The 25,554-nt window shown below is 41.1% G+C and overlaps 1 protein-coding gene and 1 long non-coding RNA gene across 2 annotated transcripts in view; one reads left to right on the top strand and one right to left on the bottom strand.

Annotated features, from left to right (window-relative positions):
- nfatc1 (nuclear factor of activated T cells 1) overlaps nt 1–25,554 on the top strand; it is a 64,910-nt gene that overhangs the window by 13,935 nt on the left and 25,421 nt on the right. Inside the window, exons 4-8 of the mRNA XM_004086655.4 lie at nt 1,480–1,682; nt 5,556–5,728; nt 6,649–6,789; nt 16,880–16,935; nt 18,819–18,951. Of these exons, the coding sequence (XP_004086703.1) occupies nt 1,480–1,682; nt 5,556–5,728; nt 6,649–6,789; nt 16,880–16,935; nt 18,819–18,951 (706 nt within the window). The remainder of the gene's footprint in view (nt 1–1,479; nt 1,683–5,555; nt 5,729–6,648; nt 6,790–16,879; nt 16,936–18,818; nt 18,952–25,554) is intronic.
- LOC110014815 lies at nt 1,577–23,751 on the bottom strand. Its single transcript, XR_002289814.2, has 3 exons — nt 23,645–23,751; nt 19,121–19,266; nt 1,577–1,660 (listed from the first exon to the last, which is right to left on the bottom strand). It is a non-coding gene; the product is annotated as an uncharacterized LOC110014815 (long non-coding RNA).

Here is a 25,554-nt window from a genome sequence, read left to right on the forward strand (position 1 = left end):
CCTTTAATGACATACCCGCATAGTAGTCCACTATCGCACTTCCCTCACATCCTTGGCAGCCGTCTCAAAGGTAATTATAGACTCATTAATCAGATTATGTCATAGGTTACATCTGGGTTGCGTTTAGTTATATGACTCAGTTTGTTAGATAAACAACTGGGGTCTTTTATTCCGTTTGACGTTACCACTGTTTTCATTCGGCTGGAGCTCAAAGAAAATTGGGCTGAAACAATATGATGGTGTGTGCTTGGGTAATTGGCCAATTTGTGGGGATATTCAGGGGACTGTGGCATGGTTTCCCCCTGTCTTTAGTAAATGATCTCTCACCGTAAATGTCACATGTGGTCAAGTAGCCACCAGAGTGGATCCAAAGGGATCTGCAGTCTAAGCGGTCTTGCCTCTTTGGTATTTTGTACCAGATAGATTAGGCTGCATTTCCTAAGCCCACAATAAATTTCACCCTTATGACTATATGATGACGCACTATTTGAAAAAAGAATAAGATATGTTTAGGTGCCTGACATTCAGTTCCTACAGAATTTATTTGGCATATTATTTGGATCAGAGAAAACATAAAAAGTATTTGTTGACTTTCACCACTCTTTCAACAAAACCTATTGTCCACATTTCTAGCAGTCTTGATTAAATCCTAAATACATTTGCACTAAACACTGACAAAATGAACCAGGGGTGCTGCAAAGAAATTCGACGTTACAGTTGGTTTTTCAGGAGGAACTAACTCCAAAGGTGACCGTGGACACCCTCTTTTCTTCCCCCTTTTGTTAAAAGATTCATCAAGCAGTTGCTAATTGAGGCTTTCTTGCAGAAGCTCTAGTTGTTTGAAGTGGTGGTCCTTATACAGGAGTCTCTTTTATCCCAGTTGGACACATTCTTGAGGAAATCATAGCGTATGTTCATAAATGTCGTGAAGGCAGAAGGGCTGGATCATGTCTGCATGTGGCACCTCAAACAGTTATCAGTTAGGTTAAGGGCTTAACTACTGATAGGAAGTAAAGGATACTTACTGAACTTCTGTCAATACAAATTAAATAATATGTTTTAAGACTAACCTCTGTCACAAAGGACCTTTTTTCATGCTGATGTGAATTTTTGATGATGGCATGATGGAAAAAAAACGTTCAGTTTAGTCTTTTTGTTATCTTTGCCTAAGAGAACTGAAGACTGTAAGAGAACTAAAGCATTTTATGAAATGTGTAATTCAAAAAACTACTTGTCGGACTAAGGATATTAAGAAGTCTTTTAAAAACAAACCAAAATAAAAGTAGAACAGCATGATTAATCTCTCAGTTAACACTTTATTTTCACACTGCGTGGTGTTTAAACTATCATTAAAGACAAGCGTACCTGTCAGTTCTTGAAGCACATTTAATCTGCATTTCCCAAACGAGAGCACAGCTTAGATGAGGCTCTTAAAACCTTAGGTTGCCTCTCACCTGGTTGCCTTTGTTCTCCCGCCAGCTTTATGGCTACATGGAAAGCGAGCCGCTCACCCTGCAGCTGTTCATAGGGACCGCAGACGACCGCCTCCTGCGACCACATGCCTTCTATCAGGTCCATCGCATTACCGGCAAAACTGTCTCCACTGCCAGCCACGAAGTTATGCAATCCAACACCAAAATCCTGGAGATCCCTCTGCTGCCTGAGAACAACATGAGATCTATGTGAGTATTCCAAAAAAGGCCCTAAGGGATGCATGATTTTCTTTGTCATTACAATTCATGGCTGACTAAATCGGCCCAGAGTGTATAAAGATGGTTGAGGTTGAGTGAATGAATGGTTGAGAGAGTATCTAAATGGTTGAGGTTAAACAAAACAGTCAGCACATTGTTCCACCAGTATGATGTGGTTCTATGACATTTGCTTCAGCCCGTGCATGTAAGACAGTAAGATGAATGATGACATTTCTATTGAAATAGCAAATATCTAGGAAATAATAGAACAGAGCACAAACAGAATAAGCCTGACGGGAAGGAAACATATTGCTTGCCTGCTTTCAAACTCCGAAAAGGGGGAATATCAAATGGGGTATCAGCTTTAACCGAAAAAGGGTTTCTTAAAAAATATAGTTCATCAATGTCACAAATACCAACCACCACACCTTGTTTTATTAATTTCTCAAGCCTCCTTTGACTTTTCTGATAGAAAACAGATGGACAGAACAGTACATGTGAGCACCTAAAAGGCTCATAACAATAAAGATACATTTTTACTTGGGAAACTGATGCTGTAATTATTACTGAGTAAATATTTTTAAAAGTGGCAGACATACAGAGTAAATTTAATTTCCAGGAATACCGCAACACATCTTCTTCTGTAGTAAATTGAAATGAGGCCCTTAATTATACTCTACTTGATATTAAGACTGCATGTGTTTCTGTTGTGTAACATCTGTAACGTAGTTCAATAAGCACATAATTTCCCTCAAACTTGACCTCTTCCGAGGTCAAGTGCGAACCCCAACTTTAGATTTTATCGGTGTCCGAATTCCCGCCCTAACTACTAAAAAACTATATAGTTTGGCACTTTGGCCCTGAATATTAAAAGCAATTCCAATACCATATGCTCACTACTTTTCTTTTTTAAAAGTGACGTCATCAATTTCACAGAGTTAAAATCTCATTAATATGAGCATTTTAAGATGATTATTTATAAATTTACTGTCTTCTGAAGATAAACATTTTGAATAGTTCACTAAAATAAATTCAAAAATGTTCAGACTCAATGCATTGTGGTCTATATTCGCCGATCTAGTGAGCATCGATGCACACTGGTTTTTGCAGAGACTTCTGGGGAGTTTCAGGGGCTCTGGATTTTGGAATTGTAGATTGTAGAACGCACTATATAGTCAGTAGGGAAGGAATTCGGACACAACCACAGAATAAACTAGTTAGCTAACAAGCTAGTTTATTTTCCCCATTTGTCTTAATTGCAGCTACTCATTGAATGTTTTGACAGATAATTCTTTAACCAAAAAAAGAAAAATAAGATTAAATCTTTAAAAAAAAAAGTATTTGTCCAAAAAGAGCTTATCTTCAAAGGACTGTGTGTCATCTTTAAAGCAGTCCACACTAAAGTGATAAGTTAAGAAACATTTGATGAAGGTGGCAGGCATGTTAAGTAAAGGGATTTATTATGTCACAATCTTAATTTCTGGATTGGCCCAACACATCTGCTTTCCCAGAAAAATCAAAATGAGGCCCTTAGTGGTAGTCGACTTGTTCGTAGACAGATGCATGTGTTTCTGTTTTCTATAAATTTGTGTAATTCCCCTCCAACTTTATGCTGTATGCTAGCTTGCTAAAAAGCTAGTTTTCCTTTTTGTCTATCTAGTTGCAGCTGAAACAGAAGATACATTTAACCAAAAAAAGTAAAAATAATTGTAAACTAGTTAAATCTTAAAAAATAAGGTATTGGATAAAAAAAAGACCCTATGTACAAAGGATTGTCTGTCATTTTTAAAGTAGTCCACACTGAAGTTCTGACTGATCAGGCAACAGGCTTCATTCTTTCTCCAGACGTACATTAGTCCAAGAGGCTAGAGTTTACAGTGTATGCAAGCAGCAGCCCCGCTCTTTTGGCTCCATTCAGACTTGGCAGCAGTGCAATTGTTGGACTGAGGCCCAGAAGTCTGTATTATAGATAAAACCACTGCATCTGAATATTACATAAGGTCAGCACCTCTCTCTATACCCTGCGGTTATCCTTCAGCATCTCTGTTTAAAAGTGTTTTATCACTCTTACTTGTATTTTTATAGAATCGAAAGGAAAAATTCTATTTTGAAAGACCTCGTTAAAAATGTCCCTAAATATTGATTGATTGTTTGATTTGATTTATTTAAGTGTCATGCACTAATGTGCCCAGCCCTAAATAAGTAATATTAGATAATTATGACACATAAAGAGCATTTGAAATCAATAAATGTTTTTAAAATTCATATTGCCTTATTCCAACAATACCACAATATACTTTAGATGGTAACATATTCTGTGAAACTGTTCAGTTAATTGACTCAAAGTGTCCCACAGAGTCTGATTCTATAAATGTCCCCCTTGGTGAGGTGGTTTCTTCCCTACCTATTTTGTGACCACGCGAGACAAAAGCGAAACTTTCTTATCTCTCCACTGACAACCGTAACAGTGGAAGATGACGAAAATCCAATCAAATGCTTTTTCCATCCGATTTCTAAACATCTGCTGTGCTAATGCAGAACGCATCATTTTCCTCAACACTCATCTGTTAGCTGCATGGTTCTAGAAAATCCAAAACTTCCACGTTTGAGACAACTCTTCGTCGTAAAAAAATCTGGGCTTAAATCACAGAGTTGATACCAGCAAAAGGTAGTTGGAAGCGTTTTGTGGTAAAAAATTTTAACTGCTCATTTATTCATGTCAAAGTGTTGTAAAAATGTTGTAACAGGAACATTAAAAAGTACAAAAACGAATGTTCACCATGTTGCAAAGACATTAGACAGAAATGCCATTAAAATTGGCCATTTCCTGTTTGGGTTTTTGGACATTTGCATTTGATTTCTAACTTCAGGCTGATGAATGTACCAGACCGACGCCAGAATTTTTATTGTGAGAAATATTTTACCAGTCCAGTTAGTCTCTATGTAGGAGCAGAAAGTTTTCATCTTGGCATATTAGAGGATTCCAAAACTTGGTAGGTCCACACAACTGACTTTTATGTAGGTTAATTGTAGTTTTTTTTTTTTTTTACATAAAATATAAAATACTATTTTCTTGTGTTGCTTACAGGGTGCTGGTCTCAAAAATATTAATAGGCCTAGATCATGAAAAATCGACTTTTTGAGCCTGTAAGCGTATTATAATGTTAATTCTTCACTATACACAACCCCAAAGTGATATTTCAATCCATTCAGTCGTTTCTGACCGTTCCTCTAAAACCCTGCGCCCCTCCCAACTTGAGTGAGGAACCGCCCCTTCCATGAAGAGTTTGTGCTGTCAGCTTCGCATTTTTGCAAGGCTCCATATTGTGCACATCCATCTTTGAATGTTCACCGGTGTGTCACGGCAAAGTTGTTTGTTTTCATCGGCGAACTGCATAGCGACATGCCAGGAAATGTCATCCTACTTCCGGATAGCAGAATGAACTGTGAAAATAACTCATACTCCATTAAAGAAAATCATTCTTTAGTGTAGTAAAATGAAACTCTTATAATAAAGATGGATATAGTTTTCCCTGAAAGGCTTGGGAAAAGCATGATATGGCTTTACTTCAAAATATTGGGACTTGATGCAAAGTATTTCATGTCAAGATCATTTTTAGTGACAAGCTTTATTAGTAAAATGCTCCAGTGAATCAGCAGGAGGTTCTAAAACACCATTAGGGGGTTTTGTTCCAACTCACAGTATTTTTATTTTGAAAAGCTGAGAAAAAGAAAGTGGTTGTCTATCATGTACTCGTTCAGGAAAAAGAGACAGCTGTTTGAACAAACCAATCCAAATGTTGACCTTGTCCTTCGATGTCATGGTTACGATGCTGAATTTGCCCCTCCTTGCGTCTGTCGTAGAATCGACTGTGCTGGAATCCTGAAGTTGCGTAATTCAGACATAGAGCTACGCAAAGGGGAAACAGACATCGGGCGCAAAAACACTCGTGTCCGATTGGTGTTCCGGGTGCACATCGCGCAGCCCAACGGCAGGACGGTGTCCTTACAGACGGCTTCCAACCCCATTGAATGTTGTAAGTATGAGAGTCCACTGAGAAATCTGGCCTTTTCTCCTGGCTTTCCATTTGGGCAGAAGGTTGCATCCATTGTTATAATCCAATAAACTGAGCAACTCTTTTACTACCTACTGGAGCTAATTCAGTACTTCTGCACCCAATAAGCTTTAAGCCATCAAAAGAACTTGCTAAGGTAAGAGATGCATTGTACATGATGCCAAACACACATGTTATCTATTTTAAATTCACATTTTATGACTAAATGCACAAGTTATTGTGGTGAGAATACCCCATTAGCACAGGTTCCACAGAAACCAATTACTATTCACTGAAAGAAACCTCTGTTTCTGTGTCATTCCTATGTGTGTATAGGTGTGATGTTATTTGCACTCTGGGAAACCAATTACAGTTAGACAGTGCAGGGAGACAGAGCCGCTGTTGTAGTTTAGAACCTTGCGTCAAAGTTAATCACAGTGGATTCATCATTACTGAGTTTGAGCTCCTGTTTGTTTAGATCCAGACATGAAATTCACAACAGTGTGATTGTAAACATTTATTGTATTCCATTGGCTATGAAGACGGTAGCCACCCTTAAGGGGTCAAAAGTCACCCGCTTGCATCATTTCATAAAAAACGTAGACAGGTGGCTGGCTGCAGGCTGCCTGATGGAAAATAACACTCCGTTTTCTGACTGTGAAAATATTTGATTCAGGTTCTGGGTCTTTTTCGGTCTCATTTAAAAAGCAGCTGCTGGCTGAACACCTCTTTGCTAGGGGTCATGAAATCATCCTAATAAATTTGATAGGCCTGTTTCCATAATCAAAACCCGCCGTTTTACTAGCTGTGTGGTGGCCATGTTCTTCTCAGCTTGGATGAAGATCAGCAAGTGCGTTCACGAGGACTGACACACGGGCGCGTGCTCCCATTTTCTTTTGCAGCCCAGCGCTCAGCTCAGGAGCTTCCATTGGTGGAGAAGCAAGGTTTGGACAGCTACCCTGCCACTGGAGGCAAGATGATGCTTCTCAGCGGCCTCAATTTTCTCCCCGAGTCCAAGGTGGTGTTTGTGGAGAAGGCACAGGGTAAGCTGCACCCAGCCCTCTTCAGACAGACTCTATTGCATTTTAATTTCCCTTCCTAATATCTCTATCACTTTTGAACCTTTTTTTCCTCCAATTGCCTTTTCGTAGTCTTTCTTCCCGTCAAAATAGAACAGGAGCCGCCAGCAAGCCACATGTGGTGCGCATTAGACGGCTATATTTTTAACCAAAGCGTATTTACATTTGCTGAAGTTTCCATTGCCTGTTCACTGGTGCTTGCCACAAGTGAAGGATTGAATCCCAACCAGGACATGTGCAACTTCTCTTTCTCTCCCTTTTCTCCTCACTGGCTCCTCCTTCCTTGCGCTCCTGCTTTTGACGGTGAACCTGTGAGCTGCAGTAGCTCTCCCCTCAGACTGACTGCCTGTTATGGCACGATTAGAACAAGTCTCTCATTTTATTTGTGTCTTTTTTTGCCATGTGTGGGAGGATGCAACACTGAAAACAATGATCAGCTCCGCAGATAGACCGCTTACCCTGAACATCTATCTGACCAAACCCTCAGACTGAGGACCAAACCAAAGACCGGGGTGAGGCGTACGAGTTATGATCTGTCTACTGCTGCAGCAGATGAAGCACAAAATGAGGAACAACAACAACCATCATTTCTGATGAGAATGTGTTATTACACTCCAAAAAACTCACCACCCCATTTATCTTTTTTAGAGTCACACAATAAATAAGGAGTCAACGAAGAAAGCAGATCACAGATCAGACTTTTCCATCACTTAGAAAACTACAACAAATCAACTGAGCCACTTTGTGCAGTAAATCTGAATTTATTATTTATTCTTTTTGTTAAAGAAGTCTGTGTAAATATTCATCTGTCCAGTCATTTATCTCTTTCGGGGTCACAGAGCTGCCAGAGCCTAACGTGGCTACTGTTGGGCAAAGGTGGGCGTCACCCTGGGTAGGTCGCCAGTCTGTTGCACAGACAGTCCCATCTTGGGACACTAGAGTAACTAAAGTAATTCATCCACTAATGAAACATGTTTTTGGACTGTGGCAGGAAGCTGGAGTGCCCATAGAAAACCCGCGCATGCACGGGCTGAACGTGCAAACTCTGCAGTTTCGGACGGGATTTGAACCAGGGCTGTGTGGCGAGAGTGCTACCATGCAGCCCTGATGTGCACATCAAGCTTTGCATTTCAGATATTTCATAGTCAATTTCAATAACTTTTGCCCTGTAAGTTCCACAATGTCTCAAACATTCGCAGGTTTTTTTTGAAAGAACCAAATATTTGTCAGTCACACAACATGCATAATCCCCACCTCAAATTTGTAGTCAGGCAGCGTTTTCCTCAAAAGGTTTTTCCAATTCCTATTTTTGGCACTTCTTGGTCCAAATTTGTGAGCTGCTCAGAGATTTCAACCATTCATGCATTTATCAAATGATGACGCTTCTGTGAATTGAAGGGGATGCCATCCAAAGGCATCACTACCAAATCCGAGTCCCCGACTGGTCAAAGTTCAACGTGGGTTAACTCTCAACGCACACTTAACGGCTGCGTGTTTTTGTACGCATAGCTCGGAAACAGTCACAGAAACTAGCGTAGCAATGCATGAACACAAGATGTTTGAACGCAGGAACTTGAAATGCGCATTTACAGGCGTAGACTTTTCATTGAAAGTGGGTGGTTGAACATGCATTACCGGTGGGGGGGGGGCACTCAGAAACAGTTGCAGTCACAGTAACGTGAGCTTGCTGTAAACACACACACCACCACCACCACTGTGGGTCAATTGGGATGCAGCTCCACTCACTGCTGCACTAAAGATAGATGCAGTCTTAGTGGCCCTGCTGTGGCTGAGTCACGTACTCTCAAAAATGGAATTGAGCAAACAGGAAGTCGTTCACAGAGAGCAAAAAGTAAAGGCATTTTTAGGAGAAGGATTTCAAAATAAAACCCCACATGTGAACTGATTGACAGGAATGTCACAGCTCCACAAGTGCTGTGACATTCCCAGTCTGACTAGCAAAGGGAGCAGAACCACGCTGGAAACTGCATGTGGCTCACCGGATGCAGTGCTGGTTAGACAAACCTCCAAGTCTCTCTTTTCTCCAATGCTTCGTGAGATCTTTTATATGCACTTAGAAAATGACACAACACTGGGCTTAGTGGAGTCATGGAACTTGAATATTTGGGGTCTCTTCCTCTGCCCTTTCTTTGTCATGAAGGGGAATCCCCCGGAGAGTAAAACGCAAACACACACCCCCTGCTTTTTCGAAAGACACCCTTTTGAGCTTGAATTTCTTTCCTTCCACCTCCTCCTCTTACTTCCTCCTCTATCTTAATTTGAAGCTGTTAAAGACATTAGCTGATGCTGTGCTCTGTACCATCATCATCACCACTCATGGTCGTGGCGTTGGCATTTCTCAAGTCTGTTTTTTGACTCTGATGCTGCCACAGAAAGACTGAAAGAGCAGCTGTCATCTACTACTTAGACCGATTTTTATGTGAACTTTAATGAGACACTACTTCCAGGGTCTCTCCTGCGTTAAAAGGCCCATTACAGAGAGACCACTCTGAACACGTATGACCATCACTCACTAATGGCAGCTGGGAATGAGCAGGGATGGGTGTGGAAAAGTGCGTATGCCCCAAATGTACTTTAGCTTTCTATCTGCATTTCAGTTAGAGATCCCTTTTGCAGAGTCGTCTTTAAAACAAAGGGACTGAGGGAAAACGGCTTTGAAATTCTAATTAACAGATTTATATGAGAACGTTGGAAAAGTTAATGAGTAAATGAACCCATGAAAGACAAAGCACAGCACAGTTATGATGACTTTTCAGAGATTCAGGGACAGACACGCCAAATCTCTGCAAAGCACAAACCAATCACTGCTCCTGCCACAGTGGTGACAGTTGTTGCTGCAGCTCCCATCAGAGGTCACAATGGCTGCTCACTTTCCAACACCGTCTCCAATAAACTCCTCCCCAAAAATTCCACAATTCCTCAAGATAAAAAAACAGACAGTTTTGAAAGCCGACGACCCAATTCCACTGAATAACTGATGACTAAATTTAGAAAAAATCACACAAAGCCCAGAAGTCTGTGAACATCCATGAGACTTCTGTAAATCATTAACGCACAATTCTTAAACAGTCTTTAATTGCAAAATCTTTTTATGTTTATGTGCAAGTGGTGCCAGTAGTTCCAAGTATTAAGTCTCTGAAGTAGTTTTTCTTGATTGGTCTCTCCTAAGTACAAAACTATGCAATATGAATAAAAATGCAAATAAAATAGATTCCCAAAAGTTTGGATATTAAATAATAACAGCACCTTTTCTCCAAATAAAGCAAAAGTTGTGGCACAGACTTCTGAATTAACAGCAGGGGGAAGCCTTTTGTGCCGTGACACACCAGATGAAACTTTGCAGAAGGGTTTGCAGAATTGTCCATCATGTTGTACACATCAAATTAGTTTCTCCCTGACTAATTGGAGAAACAAACCTGTGAGAAAAGAACTACAATTTAGGGACATATTTCCCTTTTCAATGCACTTATGTTTGCACTTATGATGCACAAATAGCAAAATTTGGTCCAAGTTTATGGAGTAGAGGGTTGGGTTGTGGCACGACTCACTGTCTTTCAGATTTTCAGATCATCTATTTTCAGTTTGTCCCAATTTAACTTTATTAAATGCCAGAGAATAAATGCACAGGAAATCACCTGAAACATGGACTCCTCTGTTTTCATGGTCCTTGTTTCTTTTGTCGTCTTGACTGTACTTGTTCCCCCTGCGCCCCCCCCCCCCCCCCCCCCCTCGTCCCCAGAGTCACTCAATATCAGAAGAGCAGAGCTGTTGCCTCTGCAGGAAAACCTATGCAAAATTATTAATTACTTCCGCTTTTTCAAATGTCACGTCCATCCCCACTGCACCACTGTGTCACCCACCAAATAACTGATGCAAACTCTTTGCATCCATGGTGTGTGCGTTTGTGTGTTCTCCTTTGTGTACACCCACTGTGGCTTCAAGCCTGCGGGCCTGTTTGTGTTGTTCAATAGGAAGTGTTTTCAGTGAGTCATCCGCAAAGATTCCCTGTAGAGGAGTGAAACGGAAAAGATCAAATCCTGAGATTGTTGAATAAAGGAGAAAGAAAAGAAGTGATTTGAGGAAATCCTACTTCTTGTCTCACTACTGGAGAGAATTCATGAGTGATCTAATATTCAGATACATTTTTCACTTTCTTGTGCAAGTGTTTGTATTTATTCATTTAATTTTAACATCAGTTTCAATTTTAAAAACTTTAAGTGGTTTTTCCAGTTTGAATTTTCTTCTATTCTTTAATAGAAAGGAATCAAAAATAATCTGCGTCATGATTAACTAATATAATACAAAATTACCCTATTTATTTATTTCTGTTTTCTTTGAAACCAATACAAATTATTATCAATATTTACAGCTTTTTTTTTTGCTCCTTTAATACTCATTTTCTTTTATTTGCTCTTTGGAGACCCAATGTTTCCCTCGCTATTCTTCCTGCAGCGTGTTGTGTCCTTGGCATGGGGGTTGGACGGCATCCCCGTGCACAGGGCAGCATCCGTTGCTGTGTGTGCTCTGGCTTGCCCTGCTTTCCGTGGATAAAATGACTGCTAGAGGCAGAAATGCACAGAGAGACACCGGCAGACGGGCAAACAGAGGGGGAGAGAGAGAGAGAGCGATATGGGGAAAGCCTACACTCTGACTCATAGAGGAGCTCAGGGAATTCCCTGGTGAGCTGGATAGTTTTTACATCTGGTCGAGTTGGAGTGTTGCCTGGAGCACAGCAGCGCCACACGGCCGGGTCTGCAGCAGAGAGCACTGTGGTCCTCTGCACCATTCCTCCTGGCTTCACAGAGAACTCAGAGCTGAAGTAGAAGCTGTAATCCAGAGAGGGTAGATTCATTCTACTGGTATTTTTACTTCAAAAGTCCTGTGCAGCAGGCCAACATATTTAGATTCCTGTGCCTTTATAGTTCAAGTAACCCAGTCCACACACAGCATGATTTCAACTCCAGTTCAGTCAGATGGTTTGTAGCTGCTTCTACCTTGAACAAGTCTAAACACAAGACAGACTGGCTGTTGGCTTGCCCCTGTAACATCATGTCTAGACTTTGGGCATTAAGCTTGAATAGACCTAATAATCTGCTCAGCTTTGGGCAGTCTCCATCCTTTATTTATGCAAAAAAATGCTTTTAATATAGGGGTGTAACAATTCCTTTTAATGCTTCCATTCATAGCATATGTTGTGTTTGCTGATCTGATTTGAGTAGATATTGGCTCATTTTGAATGATCCAATTAGATCTGATTCACTGACTTAAAATAGATCCAGGACATCTTATCCAAAACTTCAAACAGTGTGACTCAAGATAATCAATAATAAAATGAAATCTGTGTCCAAACAAACAAGTAAACTAGAATAAATGTCAAATTCATTCACATGTTTGTTTCCTAAAGTTCACCACTGTTGTTTTTCCACATCCAAAGAATCCAAAGGGGACATTCTTAGAACATTCTAGACACTGGATGGTCACATGACTTTATTCAAAGTCTGTCCACACATTGGACTGGAATGATGGACTGATCCGTGTTAATGATGTCACACGTGTGTTGTACGCTGATGCACTTGGTCGTTTTTTTGTTATAGTAAAATAAACCTACCGTATCTCAATCCAAACGGTGTGTTCACATAACAATATTATCCATTTCTTTTATTTTGAAATGGTGTTATGATGGTTTAGGCTGATTTGATTAACAACTTGCCTCAGAGAGATGAATCTGGTTAGATTGTTAGAATATAAATTGATTCATCAATTAAGTCGATCAATCGATAGGAAAGTATTATCACGCATCATATAGAGCCATTTTAAAGAGTTTGCTCCATTCAGTTACACCATCCTACAAATAACTGCATTTTTCTATGTTCCCCACCCTTTCTCCAATTCTGGTCTGAACACGCTTTAGGAAGATCATCTTTTGTATTCATTGGGGCAGTTATAGAATGTTACGCTTTTGTTATGGCAAGAATTGGAAAACATCGCTATGAAGTGTGTCTCATCAAGTGGGTTCTCAGTGCCATTTCTATCACCAAATGGGGAAAGGAGTTGTTAGAAGAAGTCATGCTGTGACACTCAAGTCTCTAAAATGTACTAACATGTGGAATCTTTAGGAGTAAAATGCTCTGAAAACACATTTCATGATCCATCGTGGGGGATCTTAAAAGTCGTCATCAGACCTGATGCCACGGAGTCAGACTCTTGATAAAAGCATGAAATTTCACTCCTCAGCTACCATCCCTCTCAGTCTATATAGCATCAGGTCAAGTCAACTTTCCTTGTTATACACCAATAATATCTCACTTCCTGACTATAAACCCTTCCAAGATCCACTGTCAGCTCATAATTTACACAGAAGCCTCTCAACCTGAAGCAGACCTCACAATCCCCCCTTTCACTAGTCCTCAGGTTGGGTAGAATCCATCTGGTTGAGAGGGGAAAGCAGCTGCACCTCTGGGATCAGTGGCAGGGCAATCCCTTTGGCTTCCCCTTTTATTGAGCGACAAGGTGATTGCTGTGAGTAAAACTACTCAAGCATTTTCATTTGAGGCTGCAGAAAGGACATAAAATGGAAAATGAACTGAAGATATGTAAACAGGGGGGGGGGGTCCCTAAAATCATCTCTTGAAAATAAAGAATACATCTGGGTTATGTCGCCTGACAACCTTCCTAATTAAGCACACGAATCATAGTTTCCACGGTGAACTGCTTTTTATCAATGGAAACTTAAAGTTGTACTTTTTAGGACACATTTCCACTTTTTGTGTTGATCATAAAAGGATGAGTGTGTAAAGTTCAGCTTTGGGTCAAACTTTACACCGGGCATCGTTGGATGACTGAAGAGTTTATTTACTATCATGAGCCGTGTAAGCACACTAGCTAGTGAGAGTACCGCCATGATTGAGCTTAGTGAAAAAAAGGACAAATGGGATCTTGTTTGTCTGAGCTTTACCATAACAACAACTCTGTTGCCAGGTTGTCACCAGGTACAACAAATGTGTTTTCAAGTGCTGAGGAAGATGAGTCGAAGACGTCTCGCCCCGCAAGAGAGTTAATTGCTTGATGAATGAGTGTGTTGTTCTGGTTGTCTAGTGTTGGTCTTTGTGGATCTAATTTGCAAAGGTGAGTCATGAAGAGCAACACATAGCCTGCTGGTTTACCTTTTAGCCCAACGTGCATTTTCATCCGATTGAGCCACGTCCAGATTTCTCCAGACACCGCTGCATGCCCCCTGTTTGTTTGTCCTTGCACTTTTCCCCCTTATGATTTCAGTTAAAGGCCAGAGAAAAGGAAAGGATATTGTGGTTGCATGTGTGCAAATGTCTGCATCTTTTGTGTGCAGTGAACGTGGGTGGAAGTTGGTTGGAGGCGGTGCGACCAGGAACAGAAGCATTTTGCAGATGTTGCTGTGAGAAAGGAGTGAATGGAAAGTGCTGTGGTTATCAGTCGGACGATGTTACCTGATTTAAAGAGCTGTGTTGAACACCCCCCCCCCCCATCCTGATCGAGATCCAGTTATGCAGTTCCAGTTTAAAGCACAAAAGCAAATGAAGATGTGATGGAGAGTTGGAAAAACATGTTTACTTGTAGAGGCTGAGGTTGATGTCGTAGTCTAAGGTTTCCCTCTTGGAGTGTCCCTCAGTGCGGAGGCGGGTGATTCCCTCTTGGTTCCTCCAGACGTAACATGAGGAACGCTCATCTGTGTCTGTCTCAGTCCTTCTCCCTTTCTCTGACCTTCCTTCAGTCTCAGCGATCACTAACTGGCACCGGTTTGATCCCAAGGCAGTTTGGTAGCAACTCTTACTCCATATGCAACTTCAAAAAGTGGCGTCCGATTTGATCTGCCTTCTGTTTTTCTCTTCTTCAGCGTTTAGTGTGACTACTTTGAAAATATATTTCTGTTGATGCTCACTATCGGCATAAAACTTTCCACTCCAGCTACCACACTCACCAATGACAAACCAACCGTGACTCCGTTCTTCCTCACATAATGTGAAAAGCATAACTCTTTGGGGGAAAAAACAGGTTTTATGTACTGAAATTCACTTATCAGCAGTCTGGAGACTGCTTTTGATTATCTTATCGAATGGCTTTTGGCCGTCAGCAAAGCAGACCCATAACTGCAATAGTGGTTTCTGCGTTCACACTGTAAGCTGCCGTCCCCAAGAGTTAGCATATAAAGCCAGTCCGGCCGTTACCTCAAAGGGTGCACCACTGACAAAGGCTGCACTGTGTTGCCTCTGTTTCAATTAGATGTAATGACTCATGGGTTCTGAATAAAAACAAAATGAAAAAAAGTGGTACTGTGTATGGTGCTGATTGCCATAGCAGAACTCTGGGCATCTGTTCACCAAGGTGTGGCATGAAATCACAGAGTAAATATATGAGGAGAAAAAAAAAGGAAAACTTTGGTTGAGCTTCTGCAGACTTTCAGCAGCTGCCGTGGTTCAAAGATCTTTCACCACATGTCAGCAAGGGGAAAAAATTCTTTGGAAAGCTAGAATAGAACCAACGGAGAGCAATGAGAACAAAGTGTCTTGTAAAAAAAAAGATGGAGATGCATGAATTTTTTACAACTTAGAGTTTTCTTTGATGCTTGAATCAATGTTTTCTACTTTAGTAGAATTCCTACTTGAACAAAGCAGAAACGCCGGATTTCTTTAACCATTTAGTTAGTTTTTAGCGATTTGAACCAAACAATTCAAACATGAATTGTCCCTCAAAGTCTGGGTCTGTATTATAGACAGTTATACTGATGTGCTCCGCCACCTTCAAGGGTACAATAAAGCACCATGGGGTAGAATTGGTTGGAACTGCCAGGGCTTAAATGCTCCTGCTTTAAAGTCTGGAGCTGTGATGCCACAGTCGAAGAGAAGCAGATCAGGGACTTCCTGTTCTGACCCCACAAAAAAGTACAATTAAAAAATAGGAGCAACATTCTTCAAAAGCTGTTGGTGCAACTGGCTGCAGGGTGAAAGGTTGCTGATGACCCCTGAACTCTGACCAGTCTTTTTTTAGACGGAGGCTGTTTTAATAACCATATTTTCTGCACTATAGGGCTCACTAAATTATTAGGTGCATCATCAACGGTCCGTTTCAAACGTACAGTATGTAATATATAAGGTGCACCGAACTATGAGGTGCAGTAAGTGAGATAAAAGAGTCAAACTTTATTAACTGCATTCACAGTAACTTGTTTGTAACACGCTACATGTTAGCCGCGTTAGCATATTCAAAATACCTGTAACTCCCAACCTGGTTTGCTGCACATAAAAAAACAGACTGATATTAATGCTGCAACAAACATTACTGTGACAGTGGTTTAAAAAAAAACACTTTTGACTCGGCTACATGTTAGCCACGTTAAAACGGCAAAATCAGAATTAAAAGACCACTGGCAACACTTTTACACTATATTATCCCTTGTGCTATCTTAGATGACCCACCCTTACATTGACGTGTTCTCCTTACCATGACAAAGGTGGATAAAGGTGGAAAGATTTCATGTAATCCATGGACACCAGTGAAGATCACAAATCATTGAAGAAAAAAGGTTCAGAGCACTGTCTAGTGGGTCTAGATGACCCAACTCCCAATGGTAAAGTGCCTAGGATAGCACAAGGGTTACAAGAATATCGGAGTGGGACTTTAAGACCAGAGCTACTATTATTCGAGCTAACCCTCTATAGAAGGAGTCACTGGACCTCAGTTTTGAATCTTTAATTACTGGGGGAATAAAATCCAACATGCAATGTCTACACATGTGGACCGCAGGTCTGAAAAGGGTTAAGAAAAATCTTGGATTAATAGGAATAGAAGGTACAGGTTATTAAAAATCTCCACCGAAGGTCAAAGTTCAAATTAAACTTCCAGGAGCAGTCACCCTATGATTTAATTCAGTAAACAGAAACAAGAACAGCTTATAAATGACGCATTTAGAATACATTAAAACAATTTCCTGCCATAATCGATAGGCTGTACTAATACGCAGATCCTCATGCACCTTCTGTGCTTCATTGTTTTTCTGTAGATGGACACCACCTGTGGGAGGCAGAAGCCAAAGTTGACAAGGACTCCGTCAAATCCGTAAGTGCACATCGCCTGAATGATGTATTAGAAATGAACCAGCACCGTCTGTCAACCCCCCCCCCAGCTATTTCCCCTCCTGAGACTTTCCCCTTTCCTTCCTCATCTGTCCCATGCTATGATGTAACCTTTGCTAAGGGATTGCTAATTGAAACGCAGACAGTACTGATTAGTAGATGCAATCCTGAACGGAATTTTCACTAAATCTCATTGTGGTCACAGAGGTAAACACAGGCTTGTCTTCTTGTTGCATGGAAATACAGCTATAGGTTGCAATATGGAAGCAGCAGCAGCATAATCGGGTTGAAGGACACTGACGCCACAGCATTGCTAGACGTTTAGGCAAAGCGTGAATTGGGCTTAAACACCTCATCTGTACTGGGATTGTGCAGCCAAGAACGGATCACACTCTGCCGTACCTGCTGCTTTTCATGAAGCCCGTAATGAAAAAATAAACCAGTGCTCTCATTTTTCTGACTCGCAGTCACACATTCAGACTAATACAAAATCAACCAAAGGGGAATTGTCAACGGGGAAAATGAAGCAAATGTTGTTCTTCGTGTCACAAAAAGCTCCTCGCGTTCTGGACTTGATTAAGATTTCATTTAGGTTTGTTAGGTCTGCTTTTAGCATAAAAATCTGTTTGTGCATGATGACAGTATGTTTAAAATTGGTGATGCATTTCATCATCAGAGCCCTGTGTCTATAGCAACAAATTGAAGTACCTTTATTCTTTTTGAGGCTTTCATATGTCTCACATGCTTCATATGGTTTTATTGCATCAGAAGGTCAAAACTGATAACAGATTCAGTGTTGCTCGGTTGTTTTTAGAGTTGGCAGATGTTCTGCTGCCAGTGTTCAGGATCCTGGAAAATGTGCCAGCGGGCCATGGTTGACGGCGTTCACTGGTGCAGGGAGGCTGCAGTGTGTTTATTTGCAAATCCAACAAACAGTGAGCCAGCACTGGCCTTCTTTTTATGTCAGTTGCATTCAGACTACTTTAAAGCGCTCCAGCCTTCCTGCCTCACTGTTTTTATTGCTGTCCAGAGCGTGCTAACGTTGGTTGTTTGGAAATGAAGAGGAAAGCCATGTGCACGCACACTTTTACCACTTTCAATCAACCACCTGCATGTTTTTCTTTTCCTCATCTGGAAGGCAGACTGCGGCTGGTCTCACCTTCAACCCCCTCCCATACACCCTGTCCCTCCTACCTTCCTCAGTGTGCAGTGATGACCGACAAAAACCTGCTTCCTGTCAAAATCCCCCCCCCCCCCCCCCCCCCCCCCCATCCAGGCCTGTTTAGACCTACAAGCAAGTGACAGCCATCCCAGGAATTAGACACATGCTGAACAAATTCTCTCCATGATTCTCTGTCAGAATTGAAGCAGTCAAAAGTTCATATCCGTCCAGACATGCGATGCGGGAAGGGGGACAGACGACCCCTCCCATAGAAACCGACGGCTGTGCAAACAAATGAGCCAGCTTCTCTTCTGCTGTGCCGCACGAGGAAAAAGAAAAAACGACACCCCTAGGGTTTTCCTCAGAGACAAACATGGGCACTGGACCAACCTCATGGGTCCTACTACTGCAGCTCCACAGTCCAGACGTGCTCATTTAGACCAGTTCACACTCCCACTTCTTGGAAACACAATCTAAATGCATGCCAGCTGCAAAATAAACACAACCGTTGATTAGCCTTTATAGCCAACAGGAATCTGACTGTACTGTACAGCAAACATGTGCTGTGCATTCAGTTTTTACTTAAGTGCACAGGATATCACTACGATATCACTTATCTCCATCAGATCCACTGCAGTAGCCATGGTCAAACAGTGTGTGTTCCAATTCCTTCATGTCATTTTGTTTCTGTCTTTGTATTTTAGAACAGTCTTGCTGTGGAAGTCCCACCATACAAGAATCAGAGAATATCCAGTCCCGTGCAGGTTAACTTCTATGTTTGCAATGGAAAGAGGAAGAGGAGCCAATACCAACGCTTCACCTACCTGCCGCCAAATGGTAATCACTTATGTTTCCATGAACTTCAAGAACATGGCATCCAACTTAGTAATCATTATTTCAAGTATTTCTCAAAGTCTTGACATCTGTATTTTATAATTTAGCTCAGCTGTCAAAAGGCAAATTAGAATTCAGACTCATTTGTTGCTGGATGTTTTTGACGTATTACCTGGCAACACGGCTGCGAGCAGAAGAAGTGAGGGATGTTTATGCTGCAGTGCAACGGCGACTGAGTGACAGCGCTTTAGGTGCTGTCGATGTAGCAAAGTCTGTCTCCAGGGAACCTTTTCACACCCTGCCTCACACAGCACCTCCCTGAAACACAGACACACCAATATCTGACAAGGGCACTCACACAAAAATCCAGCGTGTCATTCGTGTAGCAGCTTGAAAAGCCAGGAAGACTTTTTTGTGTGTGCCTCTGGCCAAAGTGTTTACAGACGCCTTTCATATAGGAATTGGGAGAATGAATGCCTAAGTGTAGAAGTAAACTTAATTTCAAAAACTAAAATTAAATATTTTTGTTGACAGGCACATGAAACATTAGGCTATCAGGCTTTACAGTATTTTTTTTTACAATGTTTGGTCAAAACACAGCTGAAATAGTGAAAATGTGTTCCCTGCATGAAACATATTTTGTGTCTAAATGTTGAAGCTTGAAGATACGCCTAATTTGGATCTCCACTTTGAGCAGTTCAGTCTCTTGAAAAAGCAGTCAGGAAAAGTGGTGCTTGCTCCAGCCAGCCTTCAGCAGCTTCATTCACGCTGGTTTTGGGATCCCAACCAGCATCTGCAGATTTGATAGACCTCCATCTGCGTCATGAAAACCAGTGGAATCCATTAGATCAAAACAACAATATCTTGTTTTCATTGATCTACGGCTAATGGGTCTAATGCCTCGGGGATGGGATGCAGGGTGTTTTAAGTCTAGAGCTGTTAATAAGATGTGACATTTACATTATCAGCAGATGTATTTATGGTCACAGGAGATAAGTGATCAGGATTTTGGATGAGGCTCTTAAAACAAGTAAAGCATGGCCCTATTTAGAGATGCCTGATTATGTGATGGACAAGTGCACTGTGGGTAAGAACAGCAGTGGAGAAGACAGAAAGTGTGGCCATATATAGCCTATCCATTTCATGTTGTGTATATCCATCTTGGCAGAGGCAGAGAAAGACATACAAGGTTTCTCAGCCTCCACAGAGCATCTCTTAATCACTACTGTTGGCATAAACACCGGTCTAATTAAAAGATGACTTGTGTTTTTCTTTTGCTGCCAAATGTACCATGTGCAGACGGTGGACCACACCAGCAGAAAACAACAACACAATCACATTGTATGAGTAAAATAATTCACAGCTTGGTTTAGAAAGACATATACAGAAAGTATCGTCTTGTAAATTGAATTCATAATTTTATGGCAAATCTATGCAATTGGGTAGATAAAACTTTAGATGTGCAACAAATAACATAACGTGCCTCAGTGTTTATCGAAACCAAACTACAGAATTTATTGTTAAAAAGGTAAAAACAACTTTTAAGTTTGATAAATCCAATCCATTTTGAATTACATTATAATTTGGCCAAGAATTGGTTCAGATTTTTGTAGTTATCAGTGTATACACAGCCCTCTTAAGCCTCACTTCCACTGAGCGGTCCGGTCTGGACCAGTTTAGAATGGTCCAGGCAATACAGGTTAGCGTCTGCACTCAAAGCTAACAAAAACAACAGTGAAGGTCATGCAGCAGTTGGCTTTTGGTACTTCGTAGATACAACGCATTTAGAGAAGATTGTGGGGGCGGCGAAGAGGATAACCGCCGCTTTCTTGGAGCTTCCTTTTGTCGTTATGACTTACAGCTAGTCAACAGGTTTCAACAGTAGCTCCGCCCTAACCGGTCCATTCCATTAGGGGCCCGAAAATGTTATGATGCGGATGGCTTAATGGTCCACTTTATAATGGAAATGCTCAAAATACCGGACTGGACTCAAAATACCGGACAAAATAGGTCCCACCACTCTATTTTAGCAAGATTGAGCGCAGATTCAAATACCTTTTTCCAGCCTTGAGACACAGCAAACATAGAAGGGTCCATTGCTGAGCTCTGGGGACCAAGAATGTAACAAACAATATATTACGTTATGCTTTTCCTACTATTATAGTTAGACGTTGAACTGTAAAAATAAAAATAAACCTTTTTTCTTTTATTAATACTACTATCTGGTGTTTTAAAAGTAAATGAGGCAACAATTGTAATGACGACTGTAAGTGTTTCATAATTTGAGTGCAGCAACACGTCAGGAAATCCTTGTGAAGTCTTTGAGGGTTTCAGTATGCATTTGTGTGTCTTCGATGAGTGAAACAACCAACACTGCGGCCGCGTTCTAAGGGTGGGGGGCCGGGGAGGAGGACACCCACGCACTCACACACATTTGTCAACACTTCTTTGCTCGCTTGTATGAAAAGGCTCTTCCGGCCCCGTGTCCCACTTCAAGCACAGTTGTGGTCAGTGACGTTGTTTAGAGAGAACAGTTCTTTCACACTCTGGTGGCTGCTCTTCTATAAAAAGACAAACCCACTCCTTAAAATAGCCAGACTTGTTTAAAACAGCGGAAGGATGAAGCAAACACTCTATGGGACGCAGATGCTGAAAAACCACCTTTATTTTCCATTTAGGTCATGTGACCACCTTGTTATTCTTTGAAACTATTAAAAATCTTATCAGCATCCACTGTTGCAGAACACTGTAGCCAGCTTTTGAACAACTGAACACACTGGAAACAAAAATGCAGTGTGTTCCTTTCAACTTTTAAAATATTTGAATAGATCGCACTGTTTCAGGCATGTAAGCAGATTTTATCAGCTGCCTCCTGTGTTAGCTGTATCCTGTTGTAAGATGCAGTCGATGGGGAGAACAAACATTGATAGCTTTAATGAATTTAAACATGAATTATAAACAGATGCAGATGAGCATCATAACAGAAAAGGGACCCAATGCTAATATACAGTGCAATTCAGATACGCCTTCCATTAAAATCTGTAATCCTGCATTTGATTACGCGAATGTTGGGGGTTTTTTTGTAGAATTTATGAGGTGAAATATACAATAATTTCCAACAACAGACCTGGTTATGTTCCAAACTTGCTTCTCTAAGACGAAAAAACTGAGATCCCATTAACTAAAGTCTAATGCTGCAAAGCTGGACCTTCAACTGCACGTGTGGTTCATGTCTAAGTGTCGGTCCATGAGATCTACAAAAGCTTCAGCTGTAGTTATCTGGCCCCCAGAATGAGCCCTGCTTTTCCAAGCTCACGTCCAATCACTATTGCGTGAGTGGAGACGTTACGTGTCACTCTTCAAATAAAAAGCAGTTTTTACCAACCACATAAAGCAACAAGCTCCCAAAAAAGTGCTGGCAATGACCTAAGCTCTAGCTTCTCGGAACCCCTCGGTTTTTACAGGCCGTTTGGAGATTCTTCTGTAAGATCGAGTTCTATTCTTAACACTCACGGGTCTTAACTCCCCCACGTTGCTGTGTTTGGTGGTTGGAGATGGAGAGACGGTGGCCAGGAACATGTTCTGTGACACATACAGCTGAAGTTAATGAGCCACACATTGTTCTCTAGGTTTTTTTTTCTTTTCACCCTCAAACTGGTCAATGTCAGAGCTTTTCCGCCATGACCTCAATATGTGATTTTGAGAGACCCATCTTTAATGTACTCGTACTACGTGCCTGGTGTCTAGGTCGCATACTCTGTGGTACCTCTGAAATAAGAAATGCCTCTCGTCATATGATTAAGATCAGAAGATCATGCCGATTGGAAAGGGTATGACTCGTCCAGTTTTATTTTCTTCTATGTTCTAATCTGTTATTATGGGGAATTGCATTTTCCCTTTCTTGCTATAAAAGTCACAATCACGGGAAGTTAACAAAATTATGTTTAAGTTCATGTTTTAAGCCATTTTGCTTATATATGCTCATCAAAAACATAAGCATGGGCACACTCAATACCCTTTTTCCTTTCATTAGTTTAAGACCCACTTAGATGAAAATCCTGTTTTTGGTCATTTCAACCTATGGCATTTTTCTCACGATGGAGGAAAAATGGTAAATTAAGCTCAAAATTACATTTCTGTGTAATTCATTATTTAAATTGTTAGGAATCAGGAAAAGATGAAACAATGCCGTTTGAAAAAGAGTGTATTTTTGACTCAGAAAATACAATCGGGTTGGCATTTGGCTCCATACTGTACGGCTGGATAGCTCCAATATCGCTCGCCATTTTTGTTGAGCCAGTAATGTTAGGTTGGGGGTGGGGGGGGGGGGGGGGGGGGGGTAAGCTAGCAGAGTTGTGAGGGAATAGAAGCTGATTGAAGTTTGGACTCGTCTGGTGAATCTGTTTTCTCAGCTCCCACCCAAAGTGGAAACAAGACACACAGGTGAGCTAAGCAGAGGGGAAGACCTATGTTTATATCTGTGGCAATGGGTGAGGAATTCTTAGGGGAAAAAATTACTGAAAGAAAGAAAATCCAATAAAAGTAATTAGATTTGACAAGCCATTAGATTCCCTACATGCCAAATGTGCAGCCTCCAACCCTGTTTTGTTTTTTTATCTTATTATTGTTTTTTTCTTTTTTCCTTCAAGGAACCTTTCCATGCTTGCACTATTTACAGGTTTAAATGTTCTGTTACCGTATTTTCTGGTGTGTAAGTCTCTCCAGAGTGTGCAGGGAGCCGGTTTAGCTCGTGCTGGTTTGCGGCGCCTTCCGTCCGTGAAACCAGGGTTCGAATCCGGGCTGCTCCCTGTTCCCGGTCCCAAGCCCAGTTGCTTTGAGAAGGTTGCGTCAGGAAGGGCATCCAGCATAAAACATTGCCAAGTTTACCATGCGACTTGTTCGCTGTGGCAACCCCTGATGGGAAAAGCAGAAAGAAAGAATAAGTCACTCCAGAGTGTAAGTTGCAGGAGCCAAAAGATGCATAAAAGAGAAGAAAAAAACATATATAAGTCGCTCCGGAGTACAAGTCGCACTTTTAACCCTTGTGCTATCCTAGGCCCTTTAACATTGGGAGTGGGGTCATCTGGACCCCACTAGACAGTGCTCTGAACCTTTTTTCTTCAATTATTTGTGATCTTCACTGGTGTCCATGGATTACATGAAATCCTCTCCACCTTTATCCACCTTTGTCATGGTAGGGAGAACACGTCAATGTAAGGGTGGGGTCATTTTGACCCCACAAGAAAGCACAAGGGTTAAGAGAAAAGTCTAACATTTATGAAGAAATTCGCCAAGCGTAATGCTGCGTTCATAAGGAATCCGATTCATGCGTCAAATTTACGACTTCTAACGTTCGTCATATTTTTTGCGCAGTGCTTGTCCAGAAATGTGTTCATTAACTAGACACTCCCGTTGTGTGTGGAGAAGCTACTGTCGGAAGTTTTTAGCCTCACCATACATGAAGAATTTGACTGTATATCTTGTTTTTATACCATGGTCCAGGTGAATACTTCTGATTGGCTGCTGGGTGTGCTTTAAAAAGTGATAACCGCACGCTCCAAAAAGAAGTTCCGGTCACCTATCTCAAATCTTCTGTTTCGCTGCGCCGGCTTCTTTAAAACAACCTTTAGCTTCATCATCTGGACAAAAACAAGCGGTAAGAGGTGAACTTTCTCTCTGAACTGATGCTTTATTCAACCCATCGGGACGATCAGCCTAGATATATAGCTTTATATCACCGAATCTTGACTGCAGCAGTGGTGTGGCACCTTGTCACGTTACCATGACAAGCTGCCACACCACATAACAAAAGTCCTTTTTTCCTGGAAAAATCTATCAACATAAAAAAAACAAACATGAATTAGGGACTAAAAACTGGTTAATATGTATTTCTTATTAATGGTGTAAGCAGGTTATTGGCCTTCGAAGTGTGCATTATCACTTTTTAACGCACTTCTCTCACGGAGGACGGTTCAGGCTTCCAATGCGTGCGTTAAAAAGTGATAATGGACACTTCGTCGGCCATTAACCCTTACATCATGCACAGAAGATACGGATGATGTTAAGAGATAATTTATTTACTTCAAAGATCTCTGGACAAGCATCAATCACGTCATCGTGTCTAGATTCATGAAATCATTCAGTCTTCTTTTTTCTTACGGCCATCGTGACCTTCTATACTACAGGAGGTGCATCTAAATGATTGTGTTTTTACCTGCCCTTCTGTTTCTCTGTGACCCAGTTTGATGACTTGCTGTTCCGCATTAGTCCAAGGAGAGAAAAAATAAAACAATAATATTAACGTCTTGATGCAAATAAGAAAAACATCATGACGTTTTGGACGGCAAAATAAAGTGCCCTATATTTTAAAAAAATACATTTCTGGTCATTTAACAGTATCTGCTAAGCCGTGTCTCATTGTTTACTGACATGTCCAGCGACAGGCTAGCGTTGCGTCTCCAGCAATACAGCTCATTGGGTGTTACTGTGAATATGCTAATGTGGCTAACTTGTATCGGTGTTGGCCTATTTTTAACAGGCTAATAACAAGGTTGGGAGTTAGCGTAGTCACAGTAACGTGTTTTAGTGGTTTCAGTCTGTTTTTTC

The sequence above is a fragment of the Oryzias latipes genome, chromosome 16 (assembly GCF_002234675.1).
Source record: "Oryzias latipes chromosome 16, ASM223467v1".
Lineage (NCBI taxonomy): Eukaryota > Metazoa > Chordata > Actinopteri > Beloniformes > Adrianichthyidae > Oryzias > Oryzias latipes.